Source organism: Muscardinus avellanarius (assembly GCF_963383645.1).
Source record: "Muscardinus avellanarius genome assembly, chromosome: 20".
Lineage (NCBI taxonomy): Eukaryota > Metazoa > Chordata > Mammalia > Rodentia > Gliridae > Muscardinus > Muscardinus avellanarius.
In genome coordinates this window covers 24,779,071-24,801,128 of record NC_137806.1, presented here as the reverse complement: position 1 = coordinate 24,801,128, position 22,058 = coordinate 24,779,071, and the positions used below count along the sequence as shown (strand labels likewise).

Here is a 22,058-nt window from a genome sequence, read left to right as displayed (position 1 = left end):
TTAATTCTAAACTAGTTTTAACTATGGTCAAAATAGGTCAAATTTAGACTACTTTGAGAAAAGTGATTAAAAAAAAAACTAGTTGCCAACCATTTTACACTTGTCGTAGACTGTACTACAGGCTTCCTCTGCACTGAGGCCTTCGCTGGGCGGAGCAGGCTACAGCCGGGGGCTTGAACCAAGGGGAAGGCGCTTTCTTTGGTCATCATCAGGTCCTCTCTCATATGCAGAAGCCAGGGAGTATTAGGGATACCAGAGGGGCCTCAGAAAACGGAGGAGAAACCCCAGTGGAGGCAGGGAAGTGGTCCAGGGGAGGACGGGGAGGAGAGAGAACTCATAAAGGAATCACTTCCATCGATCTCCTGCACGCATGTGAGAATACCAGTGTCAATCTCAATACCCTTTATGGGGGAAGGGGGCATGGGGAGGGGGCCGGGGGATTGCCCACCAAGTGCTGTGTGCAGGTATGTTGCAGGTATCATGTGCATGCGTGTACTCTGAACTACATTATATGAGACTATAACGCACCAATAAAAGGATAAGAAAAAAGCTTGAATTTCTTACCAACATTTGATAATTCTGAGATGTGATATCACCAGGATTTCTGGTTCACTTTCCCGACATCAATAGGCAAGACAACATTGTCCCACATTCTTACTGAGAGCCAGCTGGTAGATGACCCTCCTGAGGTGTGTCCCCCAGCTGCCCAGTGTCTCTGCCATCCGCTTCACACCCATGAGTCTCTTGACTGTCCATGCAGGACTTTGATCTTTCAGTCCCAGCTTTAAGGCCAGTGACAGGGTTGGGACCTTGTACAGGCAAATGAAAAAGACTCTAAATGTTATTTCTCTTCTTTAGGTACAACTAGATCCTTTACTGCACACACATCAGCTCCTGTTTTTCTTGATAGCTAGTTCGGTGCTTGATCTGCCTTCCTCCTCTCTGGCATCTGTCCTTCTAAAAGCCACGATCAAGCTGGGCTTGGTGGCGCATGCCTGTAAGCCCAGTACTTGGGAGGCTGAAAAAAGGAGGACCACAGCTTTGAGGACAGCCGCAATGATGTAGTAACATGATCAGCGACCTAGCAAGACCCTGTTTCAAAACAAAAAATAAGAAATAGGGCTGGGGGAGCCATGCATGGTGGCACACACTTGTAATCCCAGTACTTGGAAGGCTGAGACAGGAGGATCACAGGTTCACTGCCAGCTGCAGCAACTTAGGCCCTTCAAGACCCATTGAGACCCTGTTTCAAAATAAAGAATAAAAAAATACGTCTGGGGGTATAGATCTGAGGTACAGTTCTCCTGGATTCGGTGCCCAGTACACACACACACACACACACACACACACACACACACACACACAAATAAAAGCCACTAATACAGTGATTTATTTTCTAATGTAGCTAGCCCAGCATATCATACTTGGCAGATAAAATATTATTGTTATACAAATTAATGTAGTTTAGGTTTTATTATAAGACAAGGTAGCATTACACATGCTTGTTAAACGTTTCATAGAATGTTTTCATCACAATTCATTGGAATAAACTATAGGGAGCTCTCAGCTCTAAATGGGCGGGTCTATGCATAATCAGCTCATTTGCATGGTAAGGTTTCCTGTTTCAAGTGGTCCCACTTGAAAAGTGACACACAGTTCACATGCTGGCAATGATACGGTTATTATTAATCATGCATGATACGGTTATTATTAATCACGTATGATACGGTTATTATTAATCATGCACGCCAACAGAAGGGAGAGAATGAATCGATTTGCTCAAACCGTGGTAAGTTGTAAACACCGTTAATGTGCCACACAGAACAAGAGAGACCCACCTCACATTTATATCACTCCCAAATTCACATCTCTCTCAGGAACAGGGTTTTATGACAAGAGGGCAAAGGGAATACTATGCAAAGCAGTTTTCTGCAAGCCATTTACAAAAAATATATAAGTTTTACCGAGAGTTAGACTACGCAAAAGAGGCATTTAAAAATGTCGTCTTGGTGAGTATTTTGGGAAGTGTAACTCAAATGAACCCCATGCCGATAGAAGTTTTCATATAGGCTAGAAAATCGTCTTTCTAAATAGCCCAAATAATGCAAAAATTAGTTTCATTCTCAGGGCATACTCTCATACCACCTGCTGCTGGGGAGAATGCTTTTAAAAGGAAACTTTGAGAGACCTTTTTTTTTTTTTTTTGGTACTGGGGATTGAACCCAGGGGAATTCTACCTCTAAGCTACACCCCCAAACCTATTTTTTATGCTTCATTTTTTGAAACAGGGTCTCACTAAGTTGCAGAGCACCTCACTAAGGAGCTGAGGCTGGCTGTGAACCTGCCATCCTCCTGTCTCGGCCTCCCAAGTACTGGGATTATAAGTGTGCACCAGCATGACTGGCTTGGAGAGATCTTTAATCTAAATGTAAGTTTAAAATTGGCCACATCACTTCTGTTCTGAGTACAAAACAGGAGTAGGTGAAATGGAATCAGTAAGACCTGTCCACACTAAAACAGTGAGGTAAACATCTCTGCCAACCAGAAAAACGACAGAGGGACAAACTCCACAAAACGTAGTATAATATTATGATGCTTATAGTCAGATGTAGTAATATGAAAAATCTTTGTAGGTATTGGAAACACCCAAACCAGAATGGTGGTTATTTCCTAAAGATAAAAATAGAGAAATAGAATCAAGGAAGAGATAGAGGGATCTCGACTTAGTAAGATAGACATATACAAGTTTAAAGAAAATAAAATGATATATATTTTTTAAGAATCTGAGTGAGCAGGGAGTGGTGGCACATGCCTGTAATCCCAGTACTTGGGAGGCTGAGACAGGAGGATCACAAGTTTGTGGCCAGCCTCAGCTACTTAGTAAGGCCTCTGCAACTTAGTGAGACTTGTTTCAAAATAAAGAATGAAAAATAGAGTGGGGGGTGTAACTCAGAGGTAGAATGCCTCAAGTTTGAATCCCTGGTACCACAAAAAAAGAATCTGAGTGAGCAGTACATACACCTTTGTTTTATCACATTGAATTATTTAAACATTTATTTATCTGGGTGTGTTTGCCCACAGCTGTTATCCCAGCACTTGGGAGTCTGAGACAGGAAGATCACATGTTCAAGGCCAACCTCAGCAAAGTAGTGAGGCCCTTAGCAACTTAGGGAGACCCTGTTTCAAAAGAAAAAATAAAAAGGACTGGGGCTATACTTTGGAGATGGAATGGCCCAGGGTTCTGTCCCCAGTACCCAAAATATATCTATATCTTAAAAAAAAAAAAAAAACACACTAGTGCCGGGCGTGGTGGCGCACGCTTGTAATTCCTGCGCTTGGGAGGCGGAGACAGGAGGATTGCGCAGGTTTGAAGCCAGCCGTGCTGGCTTAAGAGACCCTGTTTCCAAAAATAAAAAAGTATAAAATAGGTCTGGTAGTGTAGGCTGGAGGTAGAAGGGCTTCCAAGAACCCCTGTACCACCAAAAAACAAACAAAAAAAAAACAACAAAAACCCACTAATGTATAAATGTATTAACTGCCTCTCACAGAGCATGATTGCAAAACACCAGTGGAAGTTTCTCAAATAGTATACACAACTTGATTTCAGTATCGTGTTATAAATAGAAGTGGAAGTATGATAAAGTGGTAATTGAATATAATGAGATAATGGGCCATTTATGACATTCTTTACTCTTCAGATTTTCTATAATGCACACGTATTACTTTAATAATCAGAAAGAACATTTTAAATTTTAACCTCTCAACCAGCATCTTAAAGTAATTCTAGAAAGTATTCACAGAAAGAGCCTTCAGCTGACTGAAGGCTGGTTGGTTTCCCAGGCTCCAGATGACGTGATGAGTGGGAGCAGAATATTTTGTCTTTATTATTTGCACATTGCATATGTGAGTACCATCAGAACTTCTTTTTTTTTTAAGTGCCTACTGTTTCAGACCAGTTCCTTGGAAAACGACCTCGGGGGAAAAAGCTTACAGTCTTGAGGCTTGAATAGTTTACAATCTGATGCTTCGCAGGAGGGTCGGAAGTAATCCCAGGCTGACAACAGGTGCGGGAGAAGAAAAATGAAATATCAGTGCTGCGTTGTAGACTTGGCCATGGTTCCGTCAGAAAGCTTATAAAGTTGTTCAGACGTGTGGGTGTCTCTGGACAGAGAGGCACCATATGGGGAAAATCCATCTGGGAGAGTCTGGGAGAGCAGTTTATTTACCGGCTGCCTCCTGAATCTCACTGATCAAAGTTTATACCATAGGACAGTAGCTCCTTAGCACCTCCAACGTGTTACCCGGAGGACCCAAATTTTACACACCCTTGATTTACCTGGGTTCGTAAAGGGTGGGAGGAACTGAAGCTCTGCTGGCTCAGGTATGAGGAGTTCTGAGCAGCTGTGGATAAAGGGCCAAGATGGAGCCAGCAATGACCCTGGGCACAGTCCGCTGAGACAGAGAGCAAAATTGAGAAATGAGATTACAGGGGCAATGGCTGGATAAAAAACAAAATAGTCCTAATGGACATGGTATACGCACAAAATTCACAGCCTCTGATCTTCTCCTCGACACTATAAGGATATTAGGACATTTCCATCGTATTTACCATAGGCCAATATCTGGGAAACAACTCAGGTAGTCATTAAACTGGCCCCAAGAGGTTCACACAACAATATTGAATTCCAGGTCATCGGGGGAGTGCTCACTGTCATTATTAGCCCCATACTCAGCTTCCTATCCTGTTCTACTTGGTCCAGCACCCTCATTTACTCCTACAGGTCTACTGGCGTGTCTCATCCACATCCTGTAATTCCTTTGTTGCCGGGCGTGGTGGCGCACGCTTGTAATCCCCGCACTTGGGAGGCGGAGACAGGAGGATCGCGCTGGTTGGGAGCCAGCCTCGCTGGCTTAAGAGACCCTGTTTCCAAATAAAAAAATATAAAATAGGTCTGGGAGTGTAGCCCAGAGGTAGAAGGGCTTCCAGGAACCCGAGTGCCACAAAATAATAAAATAATAATAATAATAATAATAATAATAATAATAATTCCTTTGTTGTGTGGATGGCTCATTGTAGATCAGGGTCAGGTTTGTATCTCCCTACTCAGGCTGTGCTGAGACCTAAATCTGGTTATTGTAGAAGCAATAATGGGTCAAAGGGAAACACATCTGAAAATAATATAATTTTGCAAAGAACCTCTCTCTCTCTCAGGTGAAGCTGCTCAGTGGTGTTCAAGCAAGAGAAGTGTTTCTACCTGGGGAGAGGGACTGTTTTTGTTTATTTTTGTTTGTTTGTTTGTTTGTTTGTTTGACTAGGAGTTTTCAGGGAAGTTGAAGTTCAAGATCCTTGGCTAATGTATGCAATGTTCCATCCCAGGCTTTGAATTTCTATTCTTTCCTTATCAGACCCTTAACTTTGAAAAAAGTTAATATCTTAAAAACATTATTTTTTTTCAGCTCTGACATCCTTATAATCAGATCCTGGGGCTGATTTTCAGTGTTTTTTTTTTTTTTTTTGTGTGTGTGTGTGTGGCTGCATATAATGAAAGCATATTTGAACATGGCCTTAGAAGCCCTGGAGGTGATCAATTGCTTCCCCAAGTTTAACATTTCCCCTTTCTAAGGATGCCCAAACCAATTACCTACACACCATTGTTATTAAGATAGTGCCCCTAACATCACAGCCATGCTTCTACCTGCAGCTAATGCCAACTAACCAGAATAAAAAGCTTTGGCGATTGTGATGATATTGAGTATCTGGATGTGTAATCCATTACTTATCATGAGCAAATATGTTCTTCTTGCTTTTAGACAGATGGCAATATACTTTCTTTTTTCTTTCTTCTTTTTTTTTTTTTGGTGGTACTGGGGTTCCTGGAAGCCCTTCTATCTCTGGGCTACACTCCCAGACATATTTTATATTTTTTTATGTGGAAACAGGGTCTCTTAAGCCAGCGAGGCTGGCTCCGAACCAGCGTGATCCTCCTGTCTCCACCTCCCAAGCACGGGGATTACAAGCGTGCGCCACCACGCCCGGCGATGGCAATATACTTTCAAACTTCCTTTCCAACAGATTGTTTTCTACAAAACCTTGAGTACCAATGGTTTTGCCTAGGTTTCAAAAAATAAAGTCTCAGGCAAAGCTTGTATGACAATATTTTATTTTGGAATAAAATACCAAGGCAGCAGGAATGAAAAGTAGAAACTGAGGCAGGGAGAAAAGGAAAATGAATACCAGGTAGTGCACTGCGGAGCTGGATTCGCCTTAAGAAAACACAGGTGATTTCTCCATCAAGTGAGACACCACTGGACAGGCCACACATGATGCCATTTGAGTGTGTGTGTGTGTGTGTGTGTGTGTGTGTGTGTGCATGTGTGTGTTGCTAGGAATTAAACCAAGAGGCATTCTACTTCTGAGCTACACCTCCAGCCCTTTTTATTTATTTTTTGAAACAAGATCTTCCTAGGTTGCTGAGACTCCTGGTCTTGAACCTGCAGTTTTCCTATCTCAGCCTTCCAAATATTGGGATTACAGGTGTGTGCCACCATGCCCAGCTACACAAGTACCATTTTTTTTTTTTTTTAGAATAGCTGACCAGGGGAGCTGGGAGGAAGCTCAGCTGATAGCTCTCTCCCATCTCCTTCCCTGGTCCAGGTCGGTGCTCTAGGACATTAGATTCCAAGGTAACTCCTCTTGTCTGAGAGTGACGTCACTTGGCCTTTCTGGTCAACTGATGTGAAAGCCAGATCCTGCACTTGAACACGTGAATTCCATTTGAATCCAGAGATGGTGAATGGCACCCAAACTCTCAAGGGCTGGAATGGAGTGAGTGCACCTGGGCGGCCCAGGCTCCTGCTGAGGTTGGAGTGAAGGAGGCACCGGCAATAGTGACCATGATGTTCCAGCGGGTTAGCGGCAAGGGTCCAGGAATTGCAGGTACCTGATGAAGCTGGGGATCTAATTCATCTACTGTGTGCTTGGAATCATTCAATATGTATCTAATATCTAGGCTTCCTATCAACCATGCTTGGACATATTACTATTAGCCTTTTATAGATTTAGTGTTGCATACTGGCAAGTGAAAGAACAAGTATGTGTACCCAATAAAAAGCGCAGCATGTGGAGTCTTTCTCCTAATCAATATTGTCTGTCTTTATCCTGTTCTCTTTCTATATAAGCACAAATTATTTACCTAACCATAGTAAAACTATTAAAAAAAATTCCAAAAAAGATGGCACTATCACAAAACAAATCTTGGTCCTGGACACCAAGGCATATTGGCAGTGGTCATTGTATATCGGTGTAATTATGACTTCAGAATAACAAAAAAACCTTTTTTTTATACTATGAAACATCAGTTATACATATCAGCTACAGAACACTGAACAATATACTTTGACATAAATGAAATACATTACATGGATATGCAGCAACCCAAGCTTGGGTTGCTATAAAAAAAAAACCTGATGAAATTATCCCCTAGTAAACCTCTGTGGCTCATCTATTATTATTTTTGATGTAGTATTTTCACCTCCCTGATAAAATGTCTGATTTTCGCCTGGAACCAGACAAAGTCATGTTCACATAAACAGTATATTTTTTTTTTCTTTTTTGTGGTACTGGGGTTCCTGGAAGCCCTTCTACCTCCAGGCTACACTCCCAGACCCATTTTTGTATTTTTACTTGGAAACAGGGTCTCTTAAGCCAGCGCGGCTGGCTTCGAACCTGCGCGATCCTCCTGTCTCCGCCTCCCAAGCGTGGGGATTACAAGCATGCGCCACCACGCCCAGCTAAACTGTATATTTGAAATGTAATCTTTGGCGGGGCCATGGTGCTTGCAATCCCAGTAGATGGGAAGCTGAAACACGAGGATCACAGGTTCAAAGCTAGCCTCGGCAACTTAGTGAGGCTTTCAGCAACCTAGTAAAACCCTGTTTCCAAATAAGAAACACAATCTTATCTGGGGTGTAGCTTGGAGGTAGAATGCCTCTGGGTTACAGTCCCAGTGTCAATCAATAAACAAAAAACAAAAATAACACATAATCTTTGAACTTCTAGCAGACACTGTATTCTTCTCATGAACTTAAAACAGTCAAACCATAGACCACAATATAAAGGGGAAAGTAATTCATCCTAGTAAACTCAAAGGTGCACACATCCTGACTAAGTAGCAGAGAATTGAAAACAAGTTTTTGGTACCTGGGAGGCTGAGACAGAAGGATTATAGATTCAAGAACAGCCTTAGCAATGTAGTAAGACTCTCAACAACTTAATAAGACCTTTTCAAATGAGAAAATAAAAAGAGCTGCATGTGCAGCTCAGAGGTAGAATGCCCCTGGATTCAATCCCTAGTGTCCACCTAAAATATATATATAGTATGTATTATATATATTAGCTACAACATGGAAAGAAATAGATTTTGCTTTGATTCATTTAATTTGGAGATCTAGAAATGTTTATGTTTTGCTTTATTAACTTATTATTCATTAGTTTTTTCTTTTCTTTTTTTTTTTTTTTTTACTTAGTGATATTGGGGATTGGACCCAGGGGCATTCTACTCCATTGCTTTTTTATTTTGAAACAAGGTGCTGCTAATTTGGTGAGGCTGTGTCCTCAAACCTGCGATCCTCCTGTCTCAGCCCACCAAGTACTGGGATTACAGAAGTGTACCACCACACCTGGCTTCTCTTTGTTATATATTCAGCCTTTAAACTTAGGTTCTCAAAGATCTTCAAGTAGAAATAGAAATACAATGATCATGTTTAATTATCCATATTGTCTGGTATCTTATATGCTATAGTGTATCTGAGAAAAGAAGCAATGTTTCCCACGTAGCTTTCCCAATGTTTCCCATGCAGGCTTTCTTTTTGGTACAAAATTTTTGCTATTATTAAAAAAAAAAAAAACCTTCTGCCTGACGTGGTGGCTATAATCCCAGTAGTAGGGAGGCTGAGACAGAAGGACCATGGTTTACGGCCACCCTCAGCTACTTAGTAAGGCCCTCTGCTACTTAACGGGACCCTATTTCAAAATAAAGAATAAAAAAATAGGGCTGGAGGTGTAGCTCAGAGGTAGAATGCCCTTGGGTTCCATCCCCAGAACCACAAAAATAAAAAATAAAAAAATAAAGCTTCTATAATTAAAACAAAATGGAAGATGTACCTACAGTCTTTGGCTGGGCCAAAGACTACAAAGTGAAGGAAGAGATTTGATAAAGTCTGGGATGGAGGAAAGGACCCCAGCATTTCTCCACCTCCACTGACTAACTTCTACCTTCCTTCGGTTCCTATGGAACATTACCTGTAATGGTGGAGAGGAGGCCAGTGTGCTCTGCCCAGAAGAGATTCCAGAGATGAGGCACAACAGCAAAGGGGTCTCTTCTTCCAAAGTGGATGCGCGAGACTTAGTTGTGGCACACACAGGGAGAAGATCAAGGTGGCTACTTAATCTCGGCTCTCCTAGAAACCAAGCTGTTGTTCCACTAAAGCATGAGGCAGTCTAGAAACACCAGAATGAGTTTGTTGGCGGTAGTCATGTGATGGTATACGAGAATGTTCTGGCAAATAAATAAATTAATTAATTAATAAATGTTGGTTGAGAATGAAGTTCCAGAGACAGGGCGTGATTTTGAAAGGTCATACACAACACTGAGAGTCATGGTTGTGAACAACCTAAAGCCAGATGCTTTAGTTTCGGCAAAAGCAAACAGACACACACAATAAGAAACAAGACTACAAAACTTCAGAACAAAAGGACCCTAAAGCAACCTCTAAAATTAATATTTAATATCCTTCAACACAAAGACACAAACACCACCACAGAATTTGTCATTACTTTATTAACAATGTGGCTTACAATTTTTTCAAGTAAAAAGGGTTTTTTTTTCTTTTAGAATAAAAATTAAAATATAACTCTGATATAGATTTTCAGTTATTTACATGAAAACATATATACAGAATTCAATCTTACAGCAAACGAACATCATGCCCTTTATCCTGCAAATTTCAAAAGACACCAATTCTTCCCTCTTATGCACCGAAACATACACAAGATTTGAATCAAATTTTAATACAAACTACTCAAACTGGAATGCAAAACAGTTCAAGGGCTTTGGACACTCACGAGTAGAGCTACTTTACACCTCTAGGTACATCATGCTAGCTTCCATTGTGAACCACGAGTGAGATGAATACTTTTTCTATTACTTAAAATATCGGCCTCAAATTTCCCATCATAAAGTGTTTTTTTGTTTTTCCAGTAAATGATTGTCCTCAAACCTTCTTTTTTTTTCCCCTCCAGGGCAGCTCTTTGGCCCACACAAAGCACTGTTCTGCTCTGGTTGTGTGAAAGGACCTCTGTCTCACTGGCGCTGAATTCTGCCCACTGAACACAAAACCAGACAGCAACTCCAGCAACGGGATGAGCTGCTATTAACCAAAACCCATGGTGACACCAAGCGTCAACCATGACAATGTTGAGATAAATGAAAGGACCCAAGATAGCACAATTCGATTTTATCCCAGTGTGTTTTGGTTATCTGTAAACTATTCGAGTGATATAAAAGCTAAGAAAGTTAACCAGCTTCAGAGTTCCATCAGGTGCAAGGGAGGCATTATCAGGAGAAAAAAAAAAAACTTTTAAACAGGAAAGAACCGAGAATAACTAAGAGAAATCATTAAACTGGAATAGTGGTCAATATGGTGTTCCCTCACGACTTTATTATTGCATCAAGGTGACAGGTTAGTCTGGATATCTCTCCGCAGACTTCCTCCTTGAGAACTACAGGAGTTTTCATTTACTATTTTTCCTTCCAAATAATTGCACAACCGATCACAGCTTTCTAAGACAGAATATAGGGAAATTGGAGCTTAGCTTCACCATCTTAACCCAAAAGCAGCAATGATGTTCAAACCACAACGAAGACCTGAATACCACTGTGTTTTGTTTTAGTCCTATATACAGAAATAAATATGAAGGGGCGTTCCAGTAAGTAAGTATGAAAACCCCTACTGCTTCCAAAAGAAAGGGAGAACAGCTCTTAGAAAGGGGTGTTTGGTCTAAGAGAGAAGGCAAATCCAGCTCTCACCTCATACAATGCTCAAAATTCTATGGGATAAATTAGGAAACAGACCCATCTTCAAAAGGCTGATCAAAATCAACCTTCTGGAGATTTTTATGGAAGGTTACAGAGGTGGCAGTGTTAAATTTTGGATCATTTTAATTTATTGAGGAACAAATCAAAGAGAACAGAGGAAACGATCTTTCAAAGATGATCAAATAAGATAGAGAAACTTAAATTGGCATCCAGATCAAATACGGTGCGTGACTCAAGCTTTGATCAAAGGAATCTGATTTTAAAAGTGGCAGATGCCTTCTCTGCGCGACAGAGCTCTGTGGCGAGGGGAGCTTAGAAAGCAAAGGAGTTCTGTAGTATCAGTAGTATTCTGTTCTTCTCAGACTGTCATGTTTTATTCTTGTGGACAACATCTTTTAACAACACAGTACAAATGCAGTCAAGATGTTACGGGCTAAAACAATATTCCTTAGGTTTAAGGCAGACTGAGCAATGGACCCTTGCCTTAAAGCCAGCTGGTATTCTTGACTCTTGGATTATGCACAAGGCCTGGACTGCGAAGTCTCAAGTATAGACCGTTCAGCCAGTTCTAGAGGTAATGAAGTGGTCCAACAGACACGAGGACCAGGTGCCTAAAGGAGACAACTATGGTCCTAGAAGATGATCAAAGAGAGAGAAATAAATGGTACCATCCAGAGAAAGAACAGAGGGGCATCATTTATCGGTATGTAAACCAACACATTTTTGGCTTATGGGCTGGGGTGTAAAAATTTTTCTGCCATAAGTAACAAGAACACAACACAGTGAAAAACTCCTTGGAAACTGGCCCTGTGTTTAAGACAGAAGCTGGTGAGAGGTGAATCTAGAGAGAGATTCTAGAAACTACAATTCTGTAACAACCGTAGCCGATGTGAAGGAAGTATGTCTACCGAGGTGGAAATCCATAAAGAATCCCAGTTCAGGAGGACACTGGCAACTCTCGGAGGAAAGGCACCTCCTCGGTCCTAAAATGTTTCTCCACTTGCCTGGAGGGCTATGAGAGACACAGCACACCGACAGCATCCATGATGGCTCCAAGACCGGTCGCTCCAGCGTAGGTCCCAGCCACCTCCTCATCATGAGGCTGAAGTTGACAAGGTGACAGGTACCACGCAGAGAACATGAAGGTAAAGTTCCTGTTTGAAAGATAAGGAGAGTCCTGGATATTTGGCTCCAGAAGAAGCAAGAAGAAGCTGCTCTTAGCGATGGTGGCTGGACTGTTTGCAGCCTGGGTTTCCTGGTGGGTGGTCCTGCAGCTCCCTGGGTGGACCCAGAAGAGGCCCTCACCCTGATGTAGCGCCTCTTCCTTTATGCCACTACTAGAAAGGGCACAAGAAGGTGACATTCATTCTCAAAGTACAATGTGACACTGTAGCGACCACATGTCCTCATCCCCATTTAAAATGCAACAGAAATATCTCAGCTTGAAAAGGCCACGGTGAAGGAGCACACAGGAGACGGCACAGAGAAAATGCCACAGATCTTGAAATGGGTACCAATCTCTGGACAGAGTTTAGCTCTGTGGGACTGAGCATTTAAGGCCAAAAGCCTGTGGCTGAGAAGGCAGGGGCGGGAAACCGAGGAGAGTTGATGCTTTAGCTTAGAAGAGAGACAGCTGAGTGCAAGCCAACCATGAATCACCAGGGACAGGTCCATCTTTGCAAAACCAGGCAGGACAACAAACTCCTTCCCCAGGTCCCCAGGCAGATCCATTTGCAAACGCTTTAAAACTTGATGGTAGAAATCAGGTTGCAGGGGAGACTAAAACAATCTCGACCACAGAATATGTGTTTTCCATTTTTATCTGTAACTATTACAGAATGTTGAGAAAGGTTAGCACAAGTAGTTGAAGTTCTGAAAGTTCAACAGATAATCACACCTTTAAATGCAGCCAAACGGGAGCAGTTAATGATTCCACCACACCACATCACCGGGACTGGTGAGGCTCAGGCAGAGATAAGATGAACAGAAATGTGTTAGGAACTGAAAACAGGCTCGTAAAAGAAGAAGCCTCAGAAAGTCATGAAGCCTCCAGTGTGAGAGTCCACTAAGGAATGATGCGAAGGTTTGCTTTCCTTGAAAAAATTTAAGAAAGCATTGAGAAACCACCACGTGAGAATATAGCAGTCCATCTGGGCTTGTGTGAACACACTGACTGGCTTATTGAGGATACACGGGTGAAGGGCTGGGTATAAAAGGCCAGCCGATTCTTAGAGCCACAGATTTGCCTGAAAACAAGTTAGATTTAGCAAAACTGCCGAAGAAATGTCATAAGCATCCTCAAAGCCAGATGAGCTGTGGGAAGATGCCGAATTAAGAACTGATGCTCCACACTTAATTTCTCTTTCTGTTTCTACTTTTGGTAAACCTGAACTCTTCCTCTAGAGCACAAGTAAGAGAAGGAGGAGGTCTGGTGAGGTGGTGCGCTCATCTCCATATCCCTAAGGGAAATGAGGTCCAGAGTGATGGAAAATGACCCAAGATCACAGAGTTGGTCATTAGCAGAGTCAGGATGAGTCTGCTGACTCCCAATCCAGTGCTCGCTCTGCCAAGTCACACCACCGACTCCTGCCTCCTTGTGAATACAGGGCAAGCCAGTGTGGGACTGAACAGAGGGATGCTCATAGGAGACTCACAGTGACCTGCTGCCATAATCCTTCCAAGGGAATGATGCTCGTTCGGGAAACACTTCCCCCAAATCTCTTCCCATTCCTCCTCTCTAAAATTAGGCATTTCCTGCAACATATAATTTGACATTTCCCCAGAGTAGTCATCTCACAGATCTGGTTCCAATAAAATCAGAATGCTGGAGATAATTATGTTTCCAAAGGAGACACTGGATAGATCTGGTCTCCACAGATGCTCTTAGGTTCCAATCACTCAAGAAAAAAGTCATCTCATTACATGAGACGCCTTGGTTCCCGCACTCGCTAGAGGCACCTCTGACCGAGGATTAGACGTGCCATTTTAGTGTCAACATCCTAACACATCTGTGTCCACAGCTGTGTCGGAGATAGGAGTTGCCACTAAGATCAAACCGGAGAAATGACATGTGCCTCAAAACCACAGCTGCACGTGTGGGAATAAGAAGGATGCGTCTATAAACAGATCAGAGAACAGTTACAGCAAAAACTCCCAACAAGGGAGTCAGGATTCTCCATGGCCACATTTGGGAAGAGGCAACTGCACCCATCTCAGCTCTCAACGTGAGCCTCAGTTTAGGAAACCTTGTGCCCAGGAATCTGCCTGGTTTGGGGAGAGAGAAAGGAGAAATGTGGACATACAGAGAAGATCTGCCACATCCCCGCAGGCTTGGACGCAGAACCACAATCCCAGTTCACAGAAAGTGCTGCTGTGGGATTCCGGTGTGCTTTCAAAACATGGAAATATCAAACAGGTTGGCGGATGAAGGTGGTCCTGGGGTTCTTGCTTCCTGGGGTTCTTGGGGTTCGGGCTTCTTGGTGACACTTGGTAAATGTACCATTTCACATATCCCGGAAAAGAATCAAAATCTCAGTCCTGAAAAACCTTCCCAGACGCGGCGTCACACGGGTAATGAGCCACTCCCGACCGGCGGGTTCAGTTGGCATACTGGGTGTAGAAAGCCACCTTCACTCTCTCGATCTGATGGCACAGCTTGATCGCGGGTCCCAGCTTTAGCTCCATGCACTCCTGTACCGTCGGGAGGGTCAGCAGCAGGAGGGCCTGGCCGTCAATGTCCTGTCAGAAAACAAAGCCCAGTTAGAGCAGGAACCTGAGCACCCGGGAATACACCGGTCCTATGACCCAGGCTTCATCCTGGGGCCAGTTATGCAAAGGGGCTGCTTTTTTTTTTTTGTTTTATCTCATGTAGAGGGGATGCCTGTCTAATCTTTGTGTGAATAAAACCGTTTTGGCTAAGACTCTTTTAGTTCCTCTGAAATTTACATGCCTACCCTGGTAAGTACAAAATAACTGAAACAGGTGGGGAACTCAGGTGTACAAAGGGCTGGAATAGGTGAGCTGCTTCAGAAACCATTTCCCAAGCTGATGGTTCCTTTTGGAGAGAACCTTTCCTCCTACCTAGGAGTTTGGCAGAGGAAAGACCTGGTCTAGGTAGGAGAAAACACCATAATTTTAATTAAAGTTACTTCAATATTTGTTGGACAAATATTCAAATAAAGGGTGTTCTAGAAGAAGGAAAGGGAAAATACAGAGAAAATCTACTGAAAGAAAAAAACAGCTGAAAACTTTCCAAATCTTGGGAAGTTCACATACAGGAATTTCAAAAGATCAAAGTGGTATATGATAGTCAAACCATCATAAGGCAAAATTCTAAAACAGCAAGAGAAAAGTGCTAAGTCACACTTAAGAGGACCTCCGTTAGATCAAAAACAGATTTTGAAGCAGAAACTTTGAGGGTCAGAAGGGAATAAGATGTTACATTTGAATGAAGTTCTGAAGGAAAAAAACTGCCGGCCAAGAACTCTATACCCAGCAAAGCTATCCTCCAGAAATAAAGAAATGAAAGCCTTCCAAGGCAAGCAGAAATGGAGGCAATTCACCACCACAGACCAGCCTTACTAAAGATGCTTAGGGCAGTTCTACATCCAGAAGCAAAAAGAAGATAACTGTCACATGACAGTTATCTTGTACACGTGCACACACGCACTATGCTACACCCTTACACTTACATACATGCACTGAGAGAAGTTCTACTTGCACACGGGACCATGTTCTCAATCTTGTTTCCTTTAACCATTCTAAAGCAGCACACAGGGTTCAGCGCCATGAAGACCTTCAGCAGATGATTGTGAAGGTGAATTTTCAACAGGAAGACAGGTAAAGACTCACCCCAAAGCCCTAAGATCATTCTACTGGACGCCTGTCTTGGGTAGCATGCCTCTGCCACCTGCTATTCCCACAGACTTGCTATTATATTGCAGAAAAAAGAACTGGGTATCAACGAGATTATAGGCCTGAGGTAATGATCAAAGTCAGTGGGAGTATGTTGAATTGCGCATGTCAGAAGTTCTCCCACTTGGAAAAAAATTTATGCCCAGGGCTTCCATAAACCACAAAACTTAATAGCCATTCAACAATACATGAGCATGAGATTCAGAGAGCAATGGATTTCATGCCGATCTTACTCTCTTAAGATAATGGTTTATGTGGCTGTCTTCAAATATCTAAAGCAAAATACCAAAGTGTATATACATGGTACCCTTAAAAAAAACTAATGTCAAGAGCGATCATAATTTATCATTTGATCAGGTTCAAAGAACTACAAAGCCGGAATAATTTATCATCTGATAAATTCAAAAGCCACAATATTCCCTAATAAGTACAGCAGCGATAAGATTAAGCATTAACTTAAAAGGCATCAATGCAAGTGCAATTTATTATTTTTAGATTACAGATGAGCACTAGCTATTATGATTTATGGAGCTATAAGTCATGTTGCAACAAAGACTCTTCTACGACCTTATCAAACCACAAAATAAACAGATCAGTCTTGAAAGATAAACTAATAAAACTGTCAATATATTTTTCATGCTATCTTTAGATTTTTCCCTACTTTTCCGACACTGCTCTTACGTGTGGTTTTAATTTCTTTTCAGAGACTACAGGTAAGGCTCAGCATAGGAAGAAGGTACTGGAAATATCCAGGAATTGTAGTCAGCTCCAGCTCATAAGAAAATAAGCACACTACCTGTCCTGGGGTCTTTTAGCCACCTCCAATTCTACATACATTATATTAAAGTGGACAGAGATTAGGATTAAAAATGCAAAGTCATCTAAATATATAAATACAAAAATTGGGTTTCATGAAAATGTACTTTAAGTAGGCTTGGCCATTCCATTCCATGAAATCAACAAAACTAGATAGACCAAAACTGAAGCTTAAGAAAGGGAAAGTTTATTTTTGAGATGGAAATCGATGATTGAAAAAAGTAGTCGATCTAAGACCACACTGCTGCTTAAAGACAGCACCGGAACTAGAATTGTGCTTTTCTGATATTAAACTTCAGAGAAAAAAAATAATACCTGCCCCCCCATTTCACTCACTAACCCACAGAGACCACCTGCTTCTGCTTCGCTGCAAAACACTTCCCAAGCCTGTGGCAATTAGCACCATCTACTCCATCCAACAGGGTCTCTTCCCTAATTTCCTGCTTAAAACTATGACCTCACCTTCCCTTCCTTCCTTCCTTCCTTCCTTCCTTTCTTTTTTATTTTTTGGTGGTACTGGGGATGGAACCCAGGGGCCTTCTACCTCCAGGCTACATTCCCAGCCCTATTTTATATTTTATTTGGAAACAGGGTCTCTTAAGCCAGCTGAGGCTGGCTTCGAACCTGAGCGATCCTCCTGTCTCAGCCTCCCAAGTGTGGGGATTACAAGCGTGCGCCACCACGCCCGGCTGACCTCACCTTTGCTAATGACACCACCTCTTTATTTTGATCCGGGTATCTACCAATCGTGTGCACGTCCACTGTCCCTAACCAAGTGTAAGCATTTAAAACATGGCTGTCTTATCCATTTGGGTTTGTGGGCAGTTTGAACAAAGGGCCTTGGATACAGAAGTTACTCAGTCTTGTTGAAAGGAAAAGTCTTGCAATAATTTGCTATAATGAGGCCACGGACAATCCTCAGTTAGCGATCCTCTGTAGACTTGGAAAATTTAACTGCTAGAAGGTCTTACTGTCCCGTTATACTCACGTAATTCTGGCCCAACACAAGCATGTGAGTGCTCAAAGGAGGGCCGGCATGCTGAAGAGCGAGACCAGGGACAGCAAAGGGTAGGAGATTTGGAAAAGGCACTTAAAGCAATAATACTATAATAATAATAATAATAATAATAATAATAATAATAACAACAACAACAACAAATATTATTTATTTAAATAAAAAATTATTTGATTATCATTAATAATTATATAATTAATAATCAATAATTATTATTAATAATTAATAAATCATTATTTAAATAATAAATAATATTATAAATAAATATTTATAATAATAAAGCTGGGGTATCTATGAGCGTCCTCCATTTCCTACAACTAAGCTTCGCTGGCCAACTTCATTACAATTTATGCATTTGAACTTTCTGGTTTGGAAACTGCGGATGAGAATTATAAAACAGACCGGGCTTATGGGCACTTAACCTTTTATAAAGGGAGAGGTATGTGTATCCCACGCCAGGTTAGGAAGTATCAAATATGCTTTAACGATAAAATTTAAGATGGCACCACTTAAAGGGATGTTTAAAGAGAGAGAGGGGGGAAAAAAGAGCTATGGAGCAAATTCCATCTGCCTGACCTACTCCGCTAAATTTCTTTTTCTTTTTGAATCCGCAAAAGTATGCGGGTGATAAAAGAAACCATCCCACTTTTATGTAGAATTATGTTAGCAAGCAAACTGTGTGAGATAATGAGCTGCCGGTCAGGTACCTGTGTGTGCATTCTGTTAATTACTCAAGCCAAACCCATCCCAGCTTTTAGTTATGACTGCTTCACAGGATAAAACCCACAAGATGAGAAGGGAAAAAAAGAGAAAAAAAAAAAAACCGATTCCACAATCAGGAAGCTTAATATCACTTTTTTTTAAATACTGGTATTAAACTCAGGGGAGTTTTACCTACGAGCTACACTTCTAGCCTTTTTTTAAATTTTATTTACTTATTTTTTGCTGTACTTTGAACCCAGGGACATTCTACCTCTGGAAAAAGGGTCTCGCTAGTTGCAGAGGGCCTCACTAACTAGCCAAGGCTGGTCGCGAACCTGCCATCCTCCTATATCAGCCTTCCAAGTACTAGGATTACAAGCATGTGCCACTACACCTGGTTTCTGATTTTTATTTTGAAACAGGGTCTTCCCTAAGTTGTCCAGGCTAGCTTTGAACCTGTGACCCTCCTGTTTTAGGCTCCCATTTACTGGGGTTACAGGTGTGCACCATCATGCCCTGCTCAATTTAACTTTCCAACCAAACATCCTGTTCTTCATGCCCTCCCTGAAACAGGACAGGGAACCACACAGTAGGGTGGTCTAGACAGGCTCGAGCAGAACAGAGCCACACAGATGCTGGGCAGGCTGGAAAAGCCATGGAGGGTAATGATCAGGACCAGCCAGAGCATCCTCTGACCTTATCAAGTCAGACGCCCCGCCAAGCAGCAAGACCATTCATCCTACAAGAAGAAAGCAAATGTCAGGATGCTTGGGGCCCCCACTTCTTCCCGATCAGCCAGTGCAGAGGTGAAAACCATAGGTTTAAAAGGGGTCTTAGAGCTGGGTGCAGTGGCACACGCTTGTAATCCCAGTACTAAAGAAGCTGAGATGGGAGGACTGCAGGTTCAAGGACAGCCCCAACAAGTAGTAAGACTCATCAAATTAGTGAGACCCTGTTTCAAAAATTAAAAAGTAGCCGGGCGTGGTGGCGCATGCTTGTAATCTCCACTCTTGGGAGGCGGAGACAGGGGGATCGCACATGTTCAAAGCCAGCCACGCTGGCTTAAGAGACCCCTTTTCCAAATAAAAAGTATAAAAATAGGTCTGGGAGTGTAGCCTGGAGGTAGAAGGGTTTCCAGGAACCCCAGTACCACCAAAAATAAATAAATAAATAAATAAATAAATAAATAAATAAATAAGATAGTAAGATAGGGCTGAGGGTATAGATCAGAGGTAGACTATTCCTGGGTTCAATTCCCTGTACCACACAATACATACATGCATACACACACACACACACACACACACACACACACACACACACACACAGAGTAGCTTGTCCCTGTCTGAACCACTAAAGGGCCCCACTAGGTTGCTGAGAACTTTGCCAAGCTGCCAAGGCGGACTTTGAACCTGTGATCTTTCTGTCTCACCCGGACTGCTAATTTTTAAAAAAAAAAAAGTAATAAAATATACATCATGAAATATATTCTCAGCACATGGCAAAATGATATTCATTTTGATAGAAAGTTCCATTTTGGATTTGGTAATTCCTTAATGGAAATATTAAGGTAAAAAAAAGTAAAAGATGAAATCAGTCTCAATATGAAATACATTTGTACATGATCTGAATAATTTTTATTACAGCCCAACATTGCTTTGGGCAGTGTGCTTATCATACGTAAATAGACTAATTCATACAAAGTGAATGCATAGGTAAAATGTTATTTAGAGTTCTGCGGGTGTTTTAGTTGTAGACGGGTGGGTTCTTACTGTATAATGTACATGTTTGCAGAATAAAATTATACCGTATAGACCATTTAAGAGGTTGCCGTAACATTCCAGAAATAAAAGGCATGTATGCTGGTAATGGGAAGTTTATCTTTTTTGCAAATGCTCCTGGTGATTATAACAATCTATGAATTTATAACACCCGGAGGTGTGAACGCACAGCCATTACTATTCCACACACAGTGACCTGACGCACACGCTGGCGGATAAAGCCCCGGGCTCTTCTCGTTCATCTAAAAGCTCAGCTAATGCCTGCACTGAGCCACTGCAGGTCTCCCCCAGTGCTGCCTGGGTTAAAAGACGATAGAACAAATTAGTAGAAATTGGTAATTAAAGGTCTGATGCAACAGAAAAGGACTCAAGTGCCCACGCACATCAGACAGCTCAGCGGGCAGCAGTTCTTTATTACACCAGGTGAAACTGCCTAATGGGAAATGTAAGATGAGTGAGACTCTTATCAATTAAAGCCTACCTATTTTTCTCTCTCAGGAGGGGATAAAAAGGAAATTGGAATGAAGGACCCAGCTTTTCACTGATGCTTGAAGAGGTAACCCTTACCCATTCCTTCAGTCTACAAGTGGGGATGGGCCAGAAATGTTCCATTTCTTTGAAACGTTCTGAGACAGGGTTAGAATACTTTGGATAAGTATATTTTAGTCTTTTTTTTTTCCAGAAGTAGCTTTGTTTCACTTTCTTTTTTTTTTTTTTTTTTTACTGAGAACTTAAGAGGATACAGGAGCCTGTTCATGTTCCAATGGACTTAAGCTCCAGCGTCTAACTTGGAATCCCAAAGTGGGAAAAATCTGCCCTTTGTTCTAAAGCAAAAGAAAAATTGTTTCTTGGTTCAAAGTGGACGCTGGAGTCTAAATAAACCAGAGCAGATCTTTGGACTAAAATAGAATGCCACATTCTGTAACTAGTGGACTTTGAGATATTTTATTTTATTTTATTTTGTGGTACTAGGTATAGAACACAGGGACATTCTCTCTCTGAGCTACACCCCCAGTCCTGGGTCTGTCTTTCTCTCTCTCTCTCTCTCTCTCTCTCTCTCTCTCTCTCTCTCTCTCTTCCTCTTTCTTTCTTTCTTTCTTTCTTTCTTTCTTTCTTTCTTTCCTCCCTCCCTCCCTTCTTTCTTTCTTTCTCTCTCTCTTTCTTTCTTTCTTTCTTTCCTCCCTCCCTCCCTCCCTCCCTTCTTTCTTTCTTTCTCTCTCTCTTTCTTTCTTTCTTTCCTCCTCCCTCCCTCCCTCCCTCCCTCCCTCCCTCCCTCCCTCCCTCCTCTTTCTTTCTCTCTCTCTTTCTCTCTCTTTCTTTCCTCCTTTCTTTCTCTTTCTTTCTTTCTTTCTTTCTTTCTTTCTTTCTTTCTTTCTTTCTTTCTTTCTTTCTTTCTCTTTCTTTCTGTGGTACTGGGGTTCCTGGAAGCCCTTCTACCTCCGGGCTACACTCCCAGACCTATTTTTTCATATTTTTGAAACAGGGTCTCATTGAGTTGCAGAGGGCCTGGCTAAGTGGCTGAGGCTGTCTTCAAACCATGATCTTTCTGTCTCAGCCTCCCAAAGGCTGGGATTACAAGTGTGTACCATCACGCCCGGAATAGGGATATCTTATAAAGCATGTGACTGGTTTCTTATCAGTATGTGTTGAGAGAATATATGAGCCAACAGATAAACGTTAGGATAATAAAACCGCAATTGGCATTTGCCACGTATTTGAATGCAGTGCACGTTT

The 22,058-nt window shown here is 41.9% G+C and overlaps 1 protein-coding gene across 1 annotated transcript in view; it reads right to left on the bottom strand.

Moving 5' to 3' along the window:
- Positions 1 to 14,693: 14,693 nt before the first annotated feature.
- The window catches only part of SFMBT2 (Scm like with four mbt domains 2), a gene marked incomplete at both ends in the record, with an annotated part of 206,960 nt that continues 199,595 nt past the window's right edge, over positions 14,694 to 22,058 (bottom strand). The window contains one exon of the mRNA XM_080717257.1: positions 14,694 to 14,834. Coding sequence (XP_080573383.1) covers positions 14,694 to 14,834 — 141 coding nt within the window. The remainder of the gene's footprint in view (positions 14,835 to 22,058) is intronic.